General features: G+C 43.0%; 1 protein-coding gene across 1 annotated transcript in view; it reads left to right on the top strand.

Annotated features, from left to right (window-relative positions):
- Window positions 1–13033, top strand: part of DAPP1 (dual adaptor of phosphotyrosine and 3-phosphoinositides 1) — a 99494-nt gene extending 86461 nt beyond the window's left edge. The window contains exons 5-10 of the mRNA XM_066574010.1: window positions 1844–1974; window positions 3221–3268; window positions 4763–4825; window positions 8233–8318; window positions 10252–10339; window positions 11373–13033. Of these exons, the coding sequence (XP_066430107.1) occupies window positions 1844–1974; window positions 3221–3268; window positions 4763–4825; window positions 8233–8318; window positions 10252–10339; window positions 11373–11405 (449 nt within the window). The 3' untranslated portion in view covers window positions 11406–13033. The remainder of the gene's footprint in view (window positions 1–1843; window positions 1975–3220; window positions 3269–4762; window positions 4826–8232; window positions 8319–10251; window positions 10340–11372) is intronic.
- The last annotated feature ends 7984 nt before the right edge of the window (window positions 13034–21017 follow it).

Raw genomic sequence — 21017 nt, forward strand, 5'->3', positions numbered from 1 at the left:
TTACAAGGGCGAGGAGATCCAGTCTAATCTCATCTAGATACAACAGTGCCAGAGAGTAAAAAAGACACATAATGGCAAATTAATTCAGTAGCAGTTGAATACTTCACAAATTTTATTTCCTTATGCGATGACATTCTTCATGGCCTCAGGCTCGGTTTCCACATCTGTGCATTTGCAGGCCACGGGAGAGCCTTGAGTGCATGCACGGACATGTAATATGGAAGTGATATGTGCATGCAATTTGTAGTGTGGCAACATGTTTCCTACACATCCTAATAAAATAACTATATATACCTGCCTGAATAATGCCAAGGATGTTGATCTCTAGTTAAAATGTGTTTGCAAGATGACACCAGGATGGGTTGTATGTGTGGTAGTATGTAAATATTGGCATAGGTAAAATACGGGTTATATTTATATCTCCACTGTGGGTGTCAGTACTTGGTTGCCATCTGCTGGAGACATTTATGATTGCAGCTAATTTAAAAAGAAAACACATTAAAACCCTTTAAAGGGATTCTGTCAGCAGTTTGGCCAATGCAAAACTACTGACATTACTGTATAGTGACAAAGGATCATTATTTCGACATACTTTGTGAAGGCGCTTAGTATCTGCACTACTCTGAATGGCAGGAGCAGTGGTAAATTGGTTGGATGCTGCAGCTGTCAATCAGACATGGACAGATAGGAAAACATATTGTATAGTGGCAGTGCCTGGTATTTCAGGTTAGTGCCTGGTATTTCAGGTCAGTCCATTCACTTGAACAGGACTGAACTGCAAAAAGACTATGGGGCAGGTTTAGATTTTGACCGTTTTGTTGGGAAAATAGCACCAAAAAACTGTATAGCATGCTTTGCACCACATCTATGATGACTTTTTAGAAACTTTTTTTAGTTTAGTACATCTACAAAAAGGGATATGGCTTCATGGGGAAGGGGTGGCCTAAATGTGCCAACTTGTGACAAGAATTTTGCCAAAATTGTGGCACAATTTTTGGCATAAATTACACCAACTAATAAGTACTATAACGCTGGACAAGACAGGCTTCAAATTCAACAGATTTACCATTCAACTGAGCCACTGTGATACATCTGGTGCACATTTTTCTTTCTTTCTCTCCCTCTGTTTGTTTCTTACTTTCTCTGTTTTCTCTTCCTTTCCTTGGTTAGTATTATATACCATTTATAGGAGTACTGGTGAAAGTTTGGTTGCCCAAATTCAGTGAACCGAACTTTTTAAAACTTTGCTCACCACTATTGTGCTATTTAGGTTACCAATGGGTAGACACAGTCAGTGTCGGCTATTTTTCACTTTGTAATGTAGTACGTCTATGGGTGATGTCCGACAGGACCATAATAATATAGTATAAAACTCATAGAGAAAAAAGTTTTCAATCACTGTGAGAACAGGGAGTTAGTTCTGAGAAACTTTCTATATGAGTCCTGGTAGCATTTAAACAGCTTTATCACACAGCACCAGTTATATTTTACTGGACTATGGTATACAGAACACAACATTCTGCATTCTCTATAAGGCCGCTGTCAAACAAGCGTATTTTAAGGTATTTAGTCAATGTTTTGCGGACCGTAATATGGAAATACTGTAAAGTAAATCTGTATATCTATTCAGAAAGGCCATATTTTTCATGTGTGTGTGGTTCAAAAACACAGCATGGATTTTTTGTTTGCTTTTGCCTCCTTATTGGTATTATTTTGTTATTGTGCAAACACGAATCACTATTTACCCAGTAGAAAATAAAACCAATGACAGTAAATACGAAGGCAAATACAGATCATGTAATTGTGATGGTCAAGAAGAATGACATTTGCTTCTCTTCTGCAGGCACTTTAATCCTATTGAAGCACCCCTACCCTAGAACTGTGGAAGAGCCATCAATATATGAATCTGTCAGAGTTCATACTGCCATGCAAACTGGACGCTCTGAAAATGACCTGGTGCCAGTCGCCCCCTCAGTAAGTACATGCCATCACTCCACAACTTATTCCGGCTTAGGTTTTAAGCCACATCACCGCCCAGGTAGTATTTTATTGCTGCATTTCCATTGGTTGCTTGAAGACTATTGCTTTTAGAACTTCATTTAAAGGTCTATTGAGAGCTGTTGTACAGACTTAGCAGAGCTGAGTTGGTTATGCGACACAAAGTTTTGTGCATTGCAAGACCTCAGTGACGCAGCAGCCCTTGGCATCCAGGCACATCGCACTTTAGATTTTGTACAAGCCGTCTGAAAATGAGAGTTGAAATTGGGTTGCTATAGGCAATTACTCAACTTTTCTCTTCAACTGGCTGTGAAACATCCCATATTAAGAGCTTCAAGAGATGAACAGCAGAGCACATTTGCGCATGAACAAGGGTTGTCCGCAGGGTCACACCCTCCCCCTTGATTTTTCTGACCTGTCATAGACTTCTATGGCAGCTTTCTGTGTAACCCACAAAAAGATGGGGCAGGCTCTATCTTTTTGTGCGCAAATCCTCTATAGGTTCGCTTCACTGTGTTTTGCAGACATGCATTTCCCATGTGCGAAAATGTGCGCAAACACGTTCGTCTGTTTAAGCCCTTATGGTGGTATCATACAAAAAATGCTGCAGCCAGATATTATTATATCAACAGGGAAATATGAAACACATTACAAACAGCGCACTTTTATGATGTTTTCTGACTTTTGTCATAGGTTTATGTTTTTGTTTGCAATAGTAGAATGCTATAGGTTTAGGATTTGTCTCTAGTTTTTGCACCAGAAAAAAATTTAAAAATGTCGAGAAAAAAGGCCACCCAGAAACATATAAGGCTGGGCTCAGACGGCCATAATTTGCGGCATGCAGCAAGTACGCACTGACACTGTGTAATTGCTGTGTGCTGCCCATCGTCATTTACTATCTTGGCTTGCTTGCGTATGTAATATAGGGCAAAATAAAAGATGCTGGGATGTTCCTTGCACCTGGATTTTGCGCAGTTCTAGTGAGCAGCAACACAGCCGCCTATGGGAGATTGGTGCAGCGTATTCCACGCCAAACCCCACATGTGGAATACGCTATACCAACACGGTCATGTGACCCAGCCTAACAATTACCAGGTCAAAACTCACTGGCATTTTTAAAAATTGTCTATAGGTGTAACAAGAAACACCAGCAAAAAAGTGTACGTGAGGAAATGAAAGAACCATTTACATCAATAAAGCCATTTTATGTTTTTGTTCACAGTTGGGCACAAAAGAAGGTTATCTTATAAAACAAGGAGGACGTGTGAAGGTAATGAGCTCAGTGCCGATGCATCTGAAACAAAAACGCCTTGCATCTGCGGCGAAATCACATGTTGGCGAGCGCGAAATAGACGAGCGATGTTTTTCAGTCCGATATCACACTCGCCGGTGTGTAGTTAGCCGAGGGGGTTGGGGTGAAATTTGTGCTGAATTCATACCAGATTCCACTTTAAAATCCGTATGTAGAACGGATTCTGACACAGACTCAAGCCAAAACTACCTATATGGACGTACCCTTGAAGGGATTAAGGAGATTAAGGCCGTCTTCACATGAGCATGGGCATAATCCACGGATCCACACTCCTTACTGTTCTTTGCCCTGCTGCCATCCCTGTTCACAGTGTCATATATGAAAAGGCGGGGCATTCTAATGATGATACGGGCCAGCATAATTCGTCCTGGGTGTTATCGATTAACACCGCAAAATTGCGCTGTGAATAACGCAATTTTGTTCGGGACAAGGACGCTATTTGCGCACCCCATAGACTCCTATGGTGCTTTGGGTGCCATAAATAGCGAATGTCGTATATTTTAGATAAGGGAAAAAATGTGTGCAGAAAATCGCTCAAGGTGTGTGCACCCATTGAAAGTTCTGGGTTTTAATAGTTGGGTTTCCTGTGGCCTATTTCCTGCGTGAAAAAATGTACGCAATAGAGCTCATGTGCAGGGTGGGGGGTTTTTTTGTTTTTTTTTTACACGGCTGTATGCGCAACTACGCTGCGGAACAAGTTTTTTTTTTTCTACAGTTGCTCAATATCCACACCATAGCGCAGGAGTTTAAAAAATCTGTGGGAAGATAGGTATTAATTACGTGCGGCAAAAATGGGGCAAGCCCTATCTTTTCTCACACGTACTATTAATGGCAAGAATCCCGCTAGTGAAAATGAAATCACTTAAATCAATGGTTTCGTTTTGTCCTGTTATGCGACATTGATTATCACAGCCACATAATGAGACAGAAACACGCCTGTGTGAAGAAGCCCTGAAGAAATGCATGGCCACGTTTTCCCAGAAGTAGTGCAATAGTCGATGGAAAACGGCAGCCATATTTTACTAATCTCATACAATCCCTTTAAAATATTGATTTTGTCTGCTTGCAATGACTTTGCATATGAAGATGCATTTGTATGCATGCTATGTACTGTAGTTGGGTCAGTTCTTCTACTCAATACCACTTTTACAGCAATTTTATATTTGAGGATTTGGTACTTACTACCCATTAAATCTTCATATAGGACGTGTTTCTCTTTAAACATGTGGCGGTATAATAGTGGTGATGAGAGAGTAAGAGCTGCTGGCCATCATCATTAGAACAGGCTGAAATGTAATCTTTCACACTGTGATATTTTTGCCCCGGCCATCCTTCCATGTGAGTGTTGTATTGCTTCTGCTGCTCCTTTCTCAGAGATACCTCTAGAGCTCGAGGATCACTTGGGTCTATTAATTGCAACAATGTGACAATTCTCCTCCTTGTGTCTGATAGAGCTGGAAAACCAGATGGTTTATACTGACACGGAACGAGCTGAAATATTATAAGGACCAGTTGGTAAGCTGTTTTAAATAGTGCAGACCACATACTCACCAGTCTAGGATTGGTTTCAGTAGCAGGAACGGTGGAGGATTTGTGCACATATCTGTGGTCGGGATCTAAGAAGAGCTCTGCGCTGCAGGCAAAGTAATATGCCTAAGGCCCATTTAGACACAACGATTCTCCCACAAAAGACGGATTTTGAGCAATAAGCATTGTGTGCCTTTACAGAGCAAGATGATCGCTCAAAATTCACTCAAACGGCAGTTTGAGTGAGAGTTTTGAGCGTTCAGTTTGCATAAGCTGTTAAGTAGCTAATTAGCTACTTAACAGCTTATTAGTGTGTAAATGAAGACTCCCATTGTATACAGAAGACAAGCGGGCCGCAATCTTCTGTATACAGCTGTCCTCTTGGAGCGCTCAGCTGTTATACACAGCTGAGCACTCTAAGCGGGGTTTACAGAAAACAAGCGGGGACGGTTGTCTTTTGCATACAGATGTTGTCTTTTCGGAGCGCCGAGCGCGGTATGCAGACACAACGATTCTCGCTCAAAAGATGGCTTTTGAGCGAGAATCATTAAGTCTAAATGGGCCTTTAGGGTGCCTGTCCAAGGGCGTGATTTCGCCAGCTGTAAACTGCCGGCGAATCACGCCTTCTGAAACTTTCCATAGCATTGCTATGGAAAGCACCGGCCCCCTGTCCACGAGCGGAGAATTGCCCCGATTCTCCGTGGTCAGCCTATCTATTAGATTAGGCTAACCGGCGGAGATTCGTCTGCGGCTCCTGTTCCCGGGTGCCGGCTACAGCATCCCCCGTGGACAGGGGGTATCACACAAGCGACTGCGCAAATGCGCTCACCTCAGCGCAGTGAGCAAGGTTTGTAAGTGTATAAACACATAGTACTGTTCTTTTTGCGCATGCAGAGCCAATTCACACGTGCGGCCGCATCGCACCCTTTTCTGTGGATTAAAAGGCTATTTAGCCTAATGAGGTCCAGATGTGTTATTTTTATTCACAGAATTTTGTAGCGTATTTGTTTGTTTGCATTGCGCCCTCATTTGCACTCCTCCCAGTGTCTTCTGTGGGGACCTATGGTGCACAAATGCGCACAAAATAGAGCAGATCCTATTTTTTGCTCGCCAGAGAAATGTACACGCAAAAAAATAGAATTGAGAATGAACCCATTGAAATCAACAGGTTCTATTCTCTGCATATTGCACACACAATTTTTGCGTGCGCAATTACTCATGCAAATACATTTGTCTAAGGGTGCCTTCACACTTGCGATCGCGATATCGCTGCGTTTTGTTTTTTTTTACGTGGATGTCAATTGGACTTTCTTATGTTAATAACGCATCGCACAAAAATCACAAAGCACACTCTTGTGAATTTTTTGCGATACGTTTTTAACATTAGAAAGTCCGATTGACATTTACGTAAAAAAAAAACCACAGCGATATCGCAAGTGTGAAGGCACCCTAAAGGAGCCCTAAAACAGGTCAAGTTTAGTTAAGAGCGGTTTCAGACGAACGTTGTCTTTTTGATTATCTCGGCTACATAACGGGAGAAAACCACGTTTGTCTGAATCCACCCTAAAAACAAACGTACGCCTTGTACACTTCCTGTATACAATCCATTCATCGCTGTATCAGTATTTGCCCAATAGAAAATAATACAAATACAGAGGCAAATATGCATGAAAATCGATGGCACACGGATGGAATGTCTTCTGAAACATGTCTGTGATACGGATTGGTATTAGGGACATGTTTTTAGACTGACCTAATAGAAGTGTGTTACATTCTTGTATAGGCAGTGCTCTAATATAAAAGCATTGGTTCAGGTTCACCTTTAGTAAACTACGTTAAATTTGTATTTTTTAAACCACAAAAGAAAAATATTTTCTTCTATTTTTGGACACCAGGAAACCTTAATTTAAGGCATATCCAAATGTAAAAAATACCAAATAATGAAAAAAAAAGATTTTGGACTCCTTTCAGATATCCTTAGAGGTTGATGGTAGTAAAGAGGTTACTGTATGCTTCCATGGTGGTCTAGGGTAGTGCAGGGGTTGAAGTGTGCTACCCTGGTTTTGCTGTATAGTGGAGACATAATACATGGTGTTCTGCAGGACGTTTTCTTAATACTTCCCAGGTATCAGCAGTGTCCTATCTGTTCGATAGGAAGCAGTACGTGATGTGCTTTGCACTCAACTGCCTTGCCTAGCACCGATTGCTAAAGTTGCATTTAGACACAAAGAAAGCTTCAAGAAAAAAGACTGCAGACCTGCGCTACTTTGTGTAAAAGATCAATAATGCATGTCTCAGTAGCCAATATAGGTAGAGACAAATAAGGCTTTTTATTCATACAAATAAAAGAAGGAAAGAGGTCTCAGCCTCATATAATAATAAAACAATACTTGCGGAATCTATGCAACGCGTTTCGGCGAGATACACGCCTTTCTCAAGCTCTGATGCTCTGAGGCTGAGACCTCTTTCCTTCTATTTGTATGAATAAAAAGCCTTATTTGTCTCTACCTATATTGGCTACTGAGACATGCATTATTGATCTTTTACACAAAGTAGCGCAGGTCTGCAGTCTTTTTTCTTGAAGCTTTCTTTTGATTTTATCCGATCCTTTTGAGGAACGGAGGTTTGCTGTGACCTGCAGCTCTCCAGCAAGTTGGATTTTACTATACTATTTTATTCGTTTGTGGGATATCTTGGACAAAGTAATTGCTACGAGCACACCAGGATGTGGGGTGCAGGCATAATCACCTTAGGGTGATATGCCTGGCACCAGGTGAGTGATCACACGATTAGATTGTGGTCTACACACAAAGTGTTTGGCGCTCTCCGTGACTTTTATATTTAGACACAAAGATGATCGCTCAAAAGATGGCTTTTGATCAATCATTTTTGCATAAACTACTTGGTACTAATGCCTATTAGTATCAATTAATAGTGTGTGAGCTGCCGGAAGCTGTGTTCAGAGAACAGACCTGTTCTCTGAATACATTCCCTTTGTTCTGCGGCGCTGATTACAGCTGAGACAATGTAATCAGCTGTAATCGGCACTCCCCGGGTAGAACACAGCGTGCAGTCCTTCTTATCAGCTGTTATGCTGAACGATGGATTCCATGCCGAACTGAAATCCATCGTTTGGCAGAAAGTGAAAGATGGGCGCATTTACATGCAACGATTAATGCTCTAAAGATGGCTTTTGAGCGATAATCGTTGTCTAAAAGGGAGTTTAGACACTGCTGGGCAAGGATACAGAGGACTTGTACAGCCGTGACTGAAGAGCCACACAGTTCTCTCTGATTGAGAAGAGTAGGGCTTATCTAATTGAAAGTGGCTATTACTACTACTGCACTGAGAATAATAATAGTAGTAAATATAACATTTCTTTTGACTTTCTGCAGTCCCAGGAGCCAATAAGGACCCTCGACCTCAATGAGTGCAGCGCAGTACAGTTTGACTACTCACAGGAGAAAGTCAACTGTTTCTGGTACGTATTTTGTAAATTGCTACTCTTCCTTATTTTGTAAACATAACAGTCAGACAGGCAGATTCGGATCCATCTTGCCACACACTGGTTTAGGCCATCTGGGGAGGCAGCCCCTGGGGAACCCCGGTTTTACCCTTGACCCCTCCAAATGAGATACAGTGTTTGCTACTGGGTCCCCAAGCCATTACTCATCCAGATAGTTCCAGTAATGTGGCTGCTGATGCTGCATTGGCCGAGGTGCAGTACCTGATGGTGTGAACAGGTGCATATCTGTATCCAAAAGATTAGCTTTGGTCAGTACTGGCAGGAGAGGCGCAGAAACAAGGTCCAGGCAGAAGGTTAGGGCAGGCCATGGCAAAGTCTAGTAAGCAGAGCCGAGGTCAGGGAACACGGTAGTCAGAATTGTCAGAAGTCAAGCAGGAATCAGAAAACATAACTAAGGCCTCGGTCACACGGGCGATTTTTTCCCCGCGATTTGCGGATCGCATAACGGAAGCGCATCCGCAAATCGCGTGACCGGGGCCGACGATTCACCGAAAAAGCTGCATCTAGCAGCGTTTTCAGTGAAACCGACCCACACTGCCCGCTATCCTCTGCCACAGAGGAGAACGATGTTCACTCATTGAATTCAATGGAGCCGGCAATACAGCCGGCTCCATTGAAAACAAAAGGGAAAAGGTGAGTATACTTTTTTTTTAACACATTTTAGGATGACTTTTTCAGGGAAGGGCTTATATTTTTAAGCCCCTCTCGAAAATTCATCCCGCGCTTGCCGCCAGCCCATTGCTTTCAATGGAGCCGGCTGTATTACCGGCTCCATTGAATTCAATGGGCGAACATCGTTCTTCTCTGCCACAGCTGTTACAGCTATGGCAGAGGAGAACGATCTTTAGTATATGTCCTCAACGGGGTCGGCGCTGCTGCCGCCGGCCCCATTGAGCGCATATATAGAACACAGCGATGCGCAGAATGCAGATAGGCGCTGATTCTGCGAATCATTGTGTCCTATAATTGATCGCACATCCGCATAAAAAGCGGACATGTGACCGATCCCATTGGGATGCATTTGGTCTATAGATCTGCAGATCTCAAGCACGTCTGCAGATCGGACCAAAAAACGGTCGTGTGACCGAGGCCTAAGGCTGCTTTCACACAGCTGTGAAAATTGCGTGATATTTGTGCGTTGTGAGATATACAAGTTTCGCATGAATATGAACACCATTCTTTTGAAAAGTCATAAACATGAATTATTTTTTTCCAGCATCACATGGCTATGCAGGAAAAGAAATCGCAGCATGACCTATCTTTGGGCGTTCCCTCAGAATGCATCGCCCATTGTTTTCAATGGGACAGGAAAACACATTGCATGGCGTGCAATGTGCACATGAGTGCGATGTGAGGCTTCCCATTGAAAGCAATGGGAAACACTTGCCTAATACAGAAGGTGTCAGGACTGGTATTGGGAGCACTCACTGGCCTTTTAAGAGGGGTGGAAGCACGTGTGAGCCCTATAGGCAGAGAGGTAGCAGTGGACATAGTATGGTGAGCACCACGTGGAGGATAATGGTGTCCAGTGACAGGTGAGCTGGGGGAACAGCGGCATGCCGTGACAATTAAACTTTACATGGCTCTGCTATATAGGCCAATGAAGCTGGTTTCAAGTATTTTCCTTCATATAGTTCCTACTTGCAGACTGGAGTGTAACTTGAAGCTTTGGGGCTCCAATCAATAAATACTGTAGCAGGCACCCCACCTACTATCTGCCATCCATAGTATTGGTGTCTTCTTATGTGGCTGATATACATTTAGTGCAACTACTACCTCAGCAGCCCTTATAGCATTGACCCCGCACACATACATTGAGACAAGAAAAGTAGATAGTTTATATGTTAAATAATGTATCCAGTTCTGACTATAGACTGTTTCTTTACAGTTTAGTGTTCCCTCTGAGGACCTACTACCTCTGTGCAAAGACTGGAGCAGAAGCCGATGAATGGATAAGGATTATAAGGTGGAAGATGGTAAGAAAATGTGAAACGTATACTTATTGCCTACGGAGCGGCGGACACTGAGTCCAGAGGCCCCCGTTTAAAGAATGTCCCTGCCCCGCTCCGTATACAGGGTTATTACAAATGATCTTCCCGATTTGAAACCCTCATAATTCTTGTTTTAATGACACTTCGATACATAAATTTGATATAAATGTAAACAGATACTCAAAAAGTTTTGTTGTACAACCTCAAAATGTTTTCCACATTGAAGGCATTCATCATGAGCCCCCTTTGTCACTTGACATACATTGAGCCTGTAGGTAAATTCCTGACATACACTTTGTAGCATATCACAACTGACTGATGCAATGGCTTCTGGGATGTGTACTGGCCAATCATACATGGTGAGTGGTAAGGGGGACATTTAGACTCTAACACTCCCCCAGAGGAAAAAAATCACAAGGCATAAGGTCTGGGGAACGTGGAGGCAAAGGAAGAAGTTCATTGTCATCATAGGCTGCGTGGCCAATCCATCTGTATGGTAGTCGCTACTGAACTCACTTCTGACTTCATTGTGAAAATTATGGGGAGGCGGGTGCCCCATTCTGTTGGAAAATGAAATCTGGGATTTCCTGTTCCAGCTGCGGCAGAAGCCATATCTGTAGCATGTGCAGATACGCAATCCCCGTGATTGATTCCTCATGGAAATAGAAGGGGCAGTACACTTTCCTAGACAGACATCTGTCTGGGATCATTTAGTGAATCCTGCATTGAGCGGGGGTTGGACCCGATGACACTGGAGGTCCCTTCCAACTCCACCATCCTATCGGTACAGTTCCCTGCACAGTTAGCAGCCTGGTACGCTGATGTCCTTCACGAGGTACTGGTGTCCTGTAGGCCTCAGTTCCTGCACCTTATCAGCAGCCTACTAAGGGCATTCCCAACACTTCTTGCAGTAGTCAGTATGAGTTCTCATGTTCATTTTGGAAACCCCTTCATTTTGTTGAGTAGCCATAGCTACATATATCGTTGGGTTACAGTGTATCCTGTTTCTTTGTTCTAGTCTCAAATAAGAAGACAAACAACTAGAAGATGAAGGTAGTTCCAGATTATCTGCACTGAAGATCTCATTGCTAGGACCCGAGCCATCAGGGCATTTACATTATACATATGTCTGTTAACTGTCTTGTACAAAGAGAAATATAATGTTATTCTGAGTGTTGTTAGTAATAGTATTATTAACTGACAAATTTGCTGTAGCATCCTTCCAACTTTCATAGCCTTATAGCTTGGCCCACGTTCTAGACAGTGACCTTCAGATTCTTGCTTCCATCTACAACATTGACATGTGATATATGTGGCCATACACTTAACTTCCTTTTTAGGCCGGTGTCACACGGGCGTAAGCACTTTTACGCACACATTTTCACCACGTATTTGGGCATTGGGCGTTGTGTATTGGCGCATACAAGTGTATGTTTTACTATGTTTTGCTTGCGAAAATCGTACACATTTGCGCATGCAGAAAAACACGCAAGCATGATCCTAATCAGTGAAATGGCCAATTAAGTTAATTAGTTCAATGTGCTTCACTGCGCAAATGCTCAGGAAAATAGAGCATGCCGAGTATTTTATTGCATGAACGACATGGACGTGCAAAATACATGCATGTGAATAAACCCATTGAAATCAATGAGTTCTATTTATTGCGTATTGCGCACGCAAAACGCTGGGCAAAAACGTTCATGTGGCATAAGCCTCAGAATAACCCCCCAGTCCCAGACAGACAAAGATGGCAAACACTGCTTCCATATCTACCTGATTGACTGCTAATGCATTACCAAAAACAGTGTGCAAAACACTGCACACAGCACTGGTCAATAAAGCAGCATGTAGTGCTTTAGAGCAGCCTCACACGAACATATGCGCATGCTTTAGTGCAACGTATTTGTGCCAAGAGGTTCATTTGCGTGTCCTGATTTAAAAGGCTATGTAGCCTAATGAGGTCCAGATGTGTTTTTTTTCACAAAATTGTGCAGTGTATTGCACATTTGCGCACCTCCAATAGACTTTTATGGGGACCCTTGGTGAGCAAATGTACAAAAAAATAGAGTAGATCCTATTTTTTTGTGAGCGCAAGAAATGCACATGCAAATAAAAGAAATGAGAACGAACCCATTGAAATCAGTGGGTTCTTTTCTCTACATATTGTGGCACAAATACACCCGTGTAAAGCCGCCCTTAGACTACCAATGTACCGCCAGTGCTCAGAATGTACCAGGTAGTCAGAGAAGTGTGGTGGGCTATGTTGGTGAGCTATCATGGTTTGTCCGGGACCAGGGGGTCACTTTAATACACACTCGGTAACTTTCCTCCTTCTTCAGTTGAGCATGTCATGCTCTTTCCAATGGAGGGGGGAATAAACTGAACTCTGTGGGTTCAGCTGACACTTATCTCCAATGTATGGTGACCGTTGTTGTTCAGCTACATCTATCATGGTCAAACAAAGAAGATGTATCATTGTTGGACTTCTCAATGATCCTTAACTGTTACAAGTTTGTTGAATTATTCTACAATGTGATACTTCAGTAAGCCTAAAAACGGGTAATTAAATATCTATAGTGTGGAATGGAATCTTGTTATATTAAATGCATTGTTTACAATTACACAAAAGCCAAAAACTGTACAATGAGAAATAAACATATATTTGTACTTTTTAATTTCTGCAAATCTCTGCTAAGTCCTTTCTGCTCTTCTGGAAAAATGTGAAATACCTAAGACTACATAGAGTATAAAGGTAATGGGAAGATAACAGCAAAGACCTATTAGATGGTTTAAAGGTAAGTCTACTATTGAAAAACAATTTTGCTTTCCAAGCCTGCAGACTACAAAAAACGAGTGTATTCTGGTCCTGGAGTCATTTTGGCATCCATCTTGCCCCATGTCAACCTGTTAATCTCTGGATTGGCAGGGATCCGGAGGTTGGACTCCCACAAGTCTGAATGTAATGGCATATCCTAACGATATGCACTAACATTCCAAGATGGGGAGTCCCTGTTAATATCTTATAAAATGTTTCAGTTCAATAAAAGGGGTTTTCCAGGTTTAAACTATTGATGACCTAACAGAAAAGGTCTTCAATAGCGAATCGGCGGGTGTCTGATGTCCAAGGGCTTAGACCACTCTGAGTCCTCCACTGTACTGTGCCATAATAAACTTGGTGGGTGGACGCCCGAGCCTTGTCCTGTCCCCTTCATCTGTTAGTGTCTGACGCTAGGGCCTTGTTTTGTCTGTCTGTCAATCTGTAGGTGTGCAGGCGCCTTGTCTAAACTAGTTCCTGCTTGTTGGTTTGCTGTCTTGTTTGTATTCTGCTCTGTTCCTGACAGGCTGTAGGATGGAGCGTGGGGCGCCCCTATTGGGACGATCACCCCACTCGTAGAACAGACTCCTAGGGTTTAAGTTGTCTTGTTAGAGTAGGGATTCCTGAGACAATGAGGACCCTTGTCGTGGGCTTGTGAGCTTTCATGCTTTGGCCAAAGCACTAACTAATACCTTGTATTTATTAGCTACTCCCTCTGCTTATGCTTGTGGGTATTATGGATAAGTGTTTTGGCATTGGCCAGTTGTTATATGTCTGCTTGCAAGTCCCGCTTACTGTTTAGTTTGTTATGGTGTTTAGCATGTATGCATGTTCTGGTTTATGGATGTTTTGGTGTCTGTTCATGTGCATACCCCTTCCAGTTTCCCTCCAACCCTTATTTGGGTTGTGTCCATGTAGGTCGTTGTTCCTACGGCCTGCACGGACATGACAGTGTCAATGGTGCCACACTTCAATAGGCGCATGTGTTTGTTGCATGTTATAGTATTGCAACACAGATTCAGGATACAATGCAGCAGAAGGAGTTATAGAAATATGCAATGGATTTTTAAGAACAAAATACTGTGAATGAATAATGCAAAACTAGTAATTCAATTTTAAGTGTTGATCTGCCTAACGCTAGTAATTACTAACTAGATCCTAGGCTTAGCAGTACTTGATGCACAATATGACATAACAGTAAGACGTGAAACAGTTTCAATAATGCTATAAGAAAATCAGTCGTGTTAACAGAAATACAAATCACACAGTCCATTCTTTAAGGGGTAAAGCTCAACTACTCAAAACGCAGTCCACTTGAAACACGGACTTCAAACCACAGCCAATGTATCTCTATTGCACAGGATCACATCCCTGGGAATATATCTCAGTTCGTAATTGCGAGTACTAGAACAGTTCAAATCCTATGCAACAGGCCTGTAGGTTAAAGGGGTTGTCCAGTTGTAAGCTGTCAATGGCCTATCCTCAGGATAGGTCATCAAAAGTAAATCAGTGAAGGGTTCAATGCCAAAGACCCCAGCTATTAAGCTGTTCTTTGGGTCAATGCGTACATGCACTGAGCTGATTTTTGCAGGAAACAGACAGCTCTGTTCTCCTTGCAGTGGCCAGGCTTGGCTTTTCAGACAGTTCTCATTTATTTGAATGCCCTGACCACTGCAATGAAAACGGTGGACCCCTGACAATCTACTACTGATTATATATACTGAGGATAGGCCATTGATTGTTTATAACTGGAGAACCCTTTTAACTGTCTGTGTCCCTAATGGTATGCACACCAGTTGTCAGGTTGGAGGCTGTCCTTACTTAAAGTTTCGTTGTACAGGAATCTCCACTCCAACTGACTTGAGCTTGTTCCAAGTCGGGCGTTCAACTCTTCCCAATGTTGTTTCAGTAGGCCTTCTCTGGACCAGGCAGTTTTCGATTCCTTGACATAGTGGCGCAGCAAGAAATTTGTATTTTTATATTGGTGTTGGCAGTGCCAAGAATGTTTGGTTTCTTGTGTTTGTTTTGTTAATCCCTGCCTTTTGTTTTAAGACCCATAACTGTTATTTTCCTGTCAACACAGCTGGCATGCAAGGTACAGTAAAAACGACATGTTCACTTCATTATGCTGGTCATGACGATGACAGCAATATCACATTTATGCCTTTTTGATATTTTACTACTTCTAAATAATAAAAGAATATTTTTTAATAAAGTAAAAAAAACTTTTTGCCACCATATTATGAGACCAATACTTTTTTATTTTACTGCCAAAGGGGCTGTGTGAGGACTTGCTTTTTGCACAGTGAGTTATAGGTTTTTTTGAACATTCAATTTTTATTGAAAAGGTTTTTTATTATAATTACAAGGAAAATAAATAAATTAGTCATCTCAGAGTTTCGTAAGGTCCCTTTACACGGGACAACTGTCGGGCAAACGATGCCCGACACTCGTCCCTGTGTTTCCTCGCTCCTATGCTCCTGCATGGGAGCTAGCAAAGCTGTCTTGCTCACAGAGCGGCCAGCAGGGGGGCGGGGCAGTGCAGGAGATTTCTCTCCTCTCGCTCCCCCGCCCCTCCCCTTTGAGATAACACAGCGGCCGTTCACTACTGAACGGCCGCTGTTTAAACTGAACGATCAGATCATTCGCTGATCTTTTATGCAGCATGAGCTCATAGCTCATCGTTTAGTTTAAACAGCGGCCGTTCAGTAGTGAACGGCTGCAGTGTTATCTCAATGGAGAGGGGCATGGGAGCGAGGGGAGAGAAATCTCCTGCACTGCCCTGCCCCCCTGCTGGCCGTTCTGTGTGCGATACAGCTCTGCTAGCTCCCGTGCGCACGGGAGCAAGGAAACACAGGGACGAGTGTCGGGCATCGTTTTCCCGCCAGTCCTTCTGTGTAAAAGGACCTTTTATACAGAGGTTATATTGTGAAATTTAAACATAATAGAGGTACAGAACTAAAAATAAAACTGAAAAAACGTTTGGATCAAGTCACCAATCAGCACATTAAAGAAAAGATAAGAAAATGGTCAGAAAGAGCAATCAGAGCAGATAGAATTTTAGAAATTAGAAAAAGAAATTACTTTGCATCCAGATATCCTAATTTTTCACAAATTTTCCTTTTCTGTTTGATGCGCAGAGGTACATATATTAGAACCAGCTATTATTGTTTACTGCCTTAATTATGTCTGTTATAGAAAGGATAGAGTTACCATTCCAAGATTGAGCTATACATAATCTGGCAGCAACCAGAACATGTAGCAAGGGGGTACGCATATTATGAAACCTGAACTATATGGACACTGATGCATTAGGGTTCCTTCTGATGAGCCACACCTCCAACAATTTTCAGGGGGGTGAGTTACCATCGGTACAATATTTTGCATACGTTTTCTAAGTGGTTTGTGCATCTGGATATTGATGAAATGGAGGAGACACTATTGACCATTGTTCATCCATTATTGGGATTTGAAGATGTTTCCTACTTCTTTTTTGTAGATTCTAATGAGTCTTGTGTGTAAGAGATTAAAATTTGATAGCATACCGATATTCCTATATTGGCTCATTGAGTGGAATTTAACCAGGCCTCTAGTTTCGAGGGGTCATTGACTATAGTGGGGGGGGGGGGTTAATAGATGACTAATTTGAAAATTTTTGTATAAATCTGTTCTAGGTATTTTGAGGGTGGATATAAGATCTGGAAGGGTATTGAAACTCTAAACCGTCCAAAGCTGTTTGACGTGAGAGAGATCCCGTTTTTCCAGTTAGAGAGATCAAGGTTCTCAATTGCAACAGATAAGATATCTATATTTGAGTTATGCACGGGGAAAGCTGCACATTATTTTAATAGTAGGTGTTGCTAGGAGCAAATCCATAGCAAATGTTTTCTGTGTTTGTCTTTCCCTACAATAAAGTATCTTTTGTTGGCAAAATGGTGATTTTTGTGTTTCTTTCTACTTTTTGTAATCATTTACATGTAATCATTTAACCACCTTTATAATATGCTACACTACTTATGTACTACAGTGTATTATTGCCTGCCTGTATTTTCCTAATAGGTTTTCATACATGCCAGACCCAGCAGAATCCATGGGCTGACACAGGGAGCCTCCCTCCGTCAATCTTCTTAGATACTGCAGTCGCTATTGACTATGGCATCTAAGGGCCAAAAGGCTTTCTAGTAAGGTGACCAGATGTCCCGCTTTACGTGGAACAATCTCGCTTTGGGACCCTGTTGTCCTGCTTTCCTCAGGGTCCCAAGTGGGACAGCCATTTATCCTGCTCTTGGGACATCTGTCCCATTTTTGTGACGCGGGGTCACCATGAAGGTGATTACCAGCCGTGGCTCCCTGGCTGGTAATCACTCTGCGGTGTTGGCGCGGGATGCACACAGCAGTATGTGCACCCGGGATCTTCCTCCCCTGACCTCTCCTCATTGGTTCCGCAGGAGGAGAGGGGAGTAGAAGTCCAGGTGTAGTGGCCCAGAGTTAGGGGTTCCATTCAGCACCTCAGAATTCATCTTTTGTGTTTGTCTTGTGCACTGTCTTGAATGTAGAGTGAGCCAGATTTATGTGTATTGAGTGATTGAAGGCATGAAAGGGTTAATGTCTGGTCATATCTGGGGATGTCTGGAAAATGTATCGTTTTCTCTTGCTTGTGGTATAAAAGTGTAGTCATGTGGTATTAGTGTAGGTAGTGGTTGTTGGAGCTGGGAAGCAAACAGACTGAAAGGAGAACGAATGAGACATGGAGGAAGCGGAAAGGTGGTTTGCTGTTCCCACTTGGGCCTATCCTCTCCATAGCCACTAGCCACAAGGAATGCATGAGCCCAGACCTAGGAAAAGCCGCATGGGAATCACGTACATCCAGAGAGACAGAAATACCCCCAGAGAGTGAGCAACTCAGTGAGTGATTGACAGAAGAGAGTTACCGGGAGAGTGAATTCCTACAGATGACTATGCCTGTGGATGTACAAGTACCCCGTGAATCCTCCCTGCTTCACCACTGTAAGAACTGTTTTATGGTTATTTGTTAACAATGTTTAAGTAAACGGACAGAACTGAACGTTCCCGATTCTTGTTCAGAAAAGACACTCCGTGTGCGTGGAATACTTTATTCCGTCTACTAAGATTCCCTACAGAGGACAGAACGTTGGCATCACGAGTGAGAATGAATTACAGTTTTTACTGGCACCATTTTTGGGTACATACAACATTTTGATTACATTTTATTCAATTTTGGGGGGAAGACAGGGCGCTAAAACTGCAATTAAGGGTAGCAGACAGAGGTGAGGGAGGAGATATACAGTGGGGGAAAAAAGTATTTAGTCAGATACCAATTGTACAAGTTCTCCCACTTAAAAAGATGAGAGAGGCCTGTAATTGACATCATAGGTAGACCTCAACTATGAGAGACAACATGAGAAAACACATCCAGAAAATCACATTGTCTGATTTTTAACGAATTTATTTGCAAATTATGGTCACCTACAAACAAGCAAGATTTCTGGGTCTCACAGACCTGTAACTTCTTCGTTAACCCTTTCCAATCCACTGTCTGACGTCTAAAGACATTATGATTTAAGGCTGTATAGCTCTGATGTTGGAAGACATTCATTGGGGTTCTCTTACTGTATATTGCCTGCCTCTCTGCTGTCGGAGCTTATCCAACGTGTCACCTCATGCAGTATTGGCTTTAGCCAGCAGATAGCGCCATTGTATAATGGCAGAAAAAGAGTAAGCCCCCTAGGAAAACCAGGATACAAATTGGATTGGAAAGGGTTAAGAGGCTCCTCTGTCCTCCACTCATTACCTGTAGTAATGGCACCTGTTTGAACTTGTTATCAGTATAAAAGACACCTGTCCACAACCTCAAGCAGTCACACTCCAAACTCCACTATGACCAAAGAGCTTTCGAAGGACACCAGAAACGAAACAAAATTGTAGCCCTGCACCAGACTGGGAAGACTGAATCTGCAATAGGCAAGCAGCTGGGTGTGAAGAAATCAACTGTGGGAGCCATAATTAGAAAATGGAAGAGATACAAGACCACTGATAATCTCCCTTGATCTGGGGCTCCACACAAGATCTCACCCCGTGGGGTCAAAATGATCACAAGAACGTTGAGCAAAAATCCCAGAACCACATGTGGGAACCTAGTGAATGACCTGCAGAGAGCTGGGACCAACATAACGAAGGCTACCATCAGTAACACACTACGCCGCCAGGGACTCAGATCCTGCAGTGCCAGACGTGCCCCCCTGCTTAAGCCGGTACATGTCCGGGGCCGACTAAAGTTTGCTAGAGAGCATTTGGATGATCTAGAAGAGTATTTGGAGAATGTCATATGGTCAGATGAAACCAAAGTAGAACTGTTTGGCAAAAATCAGACAATGTGATTTTCTAGATGTGTTTTCTCATGTTGTCTCTCATAGTTAAGGTCTACCTATGATGTCAATTACAGGCCTCTCTCATCTTTTTAAGTAGAACTTGTACAATTGGTATCTGACTAAATACTTTTTTTCCCCACTGTATATCGGCTGGGTTTTCACACCCAGCCGATATACGCTGTTTCTATCTGCAGGGGGAGGAGGCGGGCCAGGAGCAGTGCACTGAGCCCCTGCCTCCTCTCCGCCCCTCGACACTGTTTGCAATGAGAGGGGCGGGATGGGGGGGGAACTTAGTTCCGCCCCCTCCCATTGCAAATAGTGGCTAGGGGCTCAGTGCACTAGTTCCCGGCCCACCTCCTCCCCCTGCAGAGAAGGACAGCGTATATCAGCCGGGCGTGAAAACACGGCCGATATACACACGGCGGATTAAGCCCTAAGTCCTCATGTCCACGGTGAAAATCAGGCCCGCTACGGATTCTTCATGTAGAATCCGTAGCGGGTCCCTCCTGCCCCACGGACATGAGGCCTAAAAATCAGAATAAACTCACCTGCTCTGGACGATGCGGATCTTCCTTCCTTCACGGCTGGATCTTCTTTCTTCGGCCCGGCGGATGTGCTAGGCACTCCGGCGGCATCCCGCGCCCAGGCGCCGGGCACATCCACCGGGCCGAAGAAAGAAGATCCAGACGCGAAGAAGGGAAGAACCGCATCGTCCGGAGCAAGTGAGTTTAATTCTGGTATGGGTCTCCCGCGGATCCGGATGGCTTCCATAGGCTTCAATAGAAGCCTGCGGGAGACCTGCACGAAATGGGAGCATGTCCATTTTTTTTCCCGCACGCGGGACGGGAAAAATGACATCCGCAGGTATTTAACTACCTGTGGGTGTCCAATGCATCCCTATAAGGCGCAGATCCGCGTGCGGGAGAAACGCTGCGAATTTAAAGCCCGTGGACATGAGGCCTAAGTGTGTGTATAGGTTTTTGGGTGGGCGAAGGTCTTTCTGCTGGGTTTCTAGTGTATCATATTTCCATGTCTTAATTAATGGTGTTTATATTTAGTGTAGTGTACTGATAGTATACACTCTTATATACAGTATATTAGTGTAATATACTGCGTCTGATAGTTTATTAGTTAATAGTTAATAGACGTTTATATTTATTACCGTATCACTATTACAAATTACTGATTTAGCACAATAGGGAACAGAAATTTTAATACAAAGGGAAAAAAAGGGCAAGCTAGGCAGCCCCCAGTTACCATAATAGACAAGTGTCATTAACAGTAATTAATTAAGCCCTATAACATTTTGGGGAGCTGAGCCCACTCTGTACGTTGTGGGTGTCTAGTGTCTGTTGTCTTTGACACTTGACCACGACAGCTGGGATTGGAGGAAAACTCTGATCCCAGTAACTTATTCATTTATTTGCTGCATTTAAATTGCTTGATAGAGGGTGGAAGC

The sequence above is a fragment of the Eleutherodactylus coqui genome, chromosome 7, assembly GCF_035609145.1.
Source record: "Eleutherodactylus coqui strain aEleCoq1 chromosome 7, aEleCoq1.hap1, whole genome shotgun sequence".
NCBI classification, from domain to species: domain Eukaryota; kingdom Metazoa; phylum Chordata; class Amphibia; order Anura; family Eleutherodactylidae; genus Eleutherodactylus; species Eleutherodactylus coqui.